The following is a 281-nucleotide window of genomic DNA, read 5'->3' on the forward strand; positions in this document are numbered from 1 at the left end:
GGCGCGCCGCACCCCCCGCCCCAGCCACTTCCCAGCCCCCATGGCCCCATCCTGCCCAGGACCCATCCTCACCTGAAGACCAGGTCGTGAGCATCGATCGCCTTGCCCTGCCGCGAGCCGTTGAGGATGCCGCCATTGCCCACCACGGCGCAGCGGACACAGCCCCCCGGGAAGGCGTCCCTGTCGAAGAGGTGCCTGTTGGCGGAGGCGTTGAGGAGCCGGAGGGTGCTGCCCACCGCTGGAACGGAGCAGGATGGGGCCGGTCAGCGGGAAAAGGTGGT

At 70.5% G+C, this 281-nt stretch overlaps 1 protein-coding gene across 1 annotated transcript in view; it reads right to left on the reverse strand.

Moving 5' to 3' along the window:
* Positions 1–68: 68 nt before the first annotated feature.
* Positions 69–281, reverse strand: part of LOC104083917 (alpha-N-acetylgalactosaminide alpha-2,6-sialyltransferase 2-like) — a gene marked incomplete at its 5' end in the record, with an annotated part of 2,049 nt that continues 1,836 nt past the window's right edge. The window contains one exon of the mRNA XM_009587584.1: positions 69–238. Within this exon, the coding sequence (XP_009585879.1) occupies positions 69–238 (170 nt within the window). The remainder of the gene's footprint in view (positions 239–281) is intronic.

Source organism: Fulmarus glacialis, unplaced genomic scaffold, assembly GCF_000690835.1.
Source record: "Fulmarus glacialis isolate BGI_N327 unplaced genomic scaffold, ASM69083v1 scaffold27051, whole genome shotgun sequence".
Classification (NCBI taxonomy): domain Eukaryota; kingdom Metazoa; phylum Chordata; class Aves; order Procellariiformes; family Procellariidae; genus Fulmarus; species Fulmarus glacialis.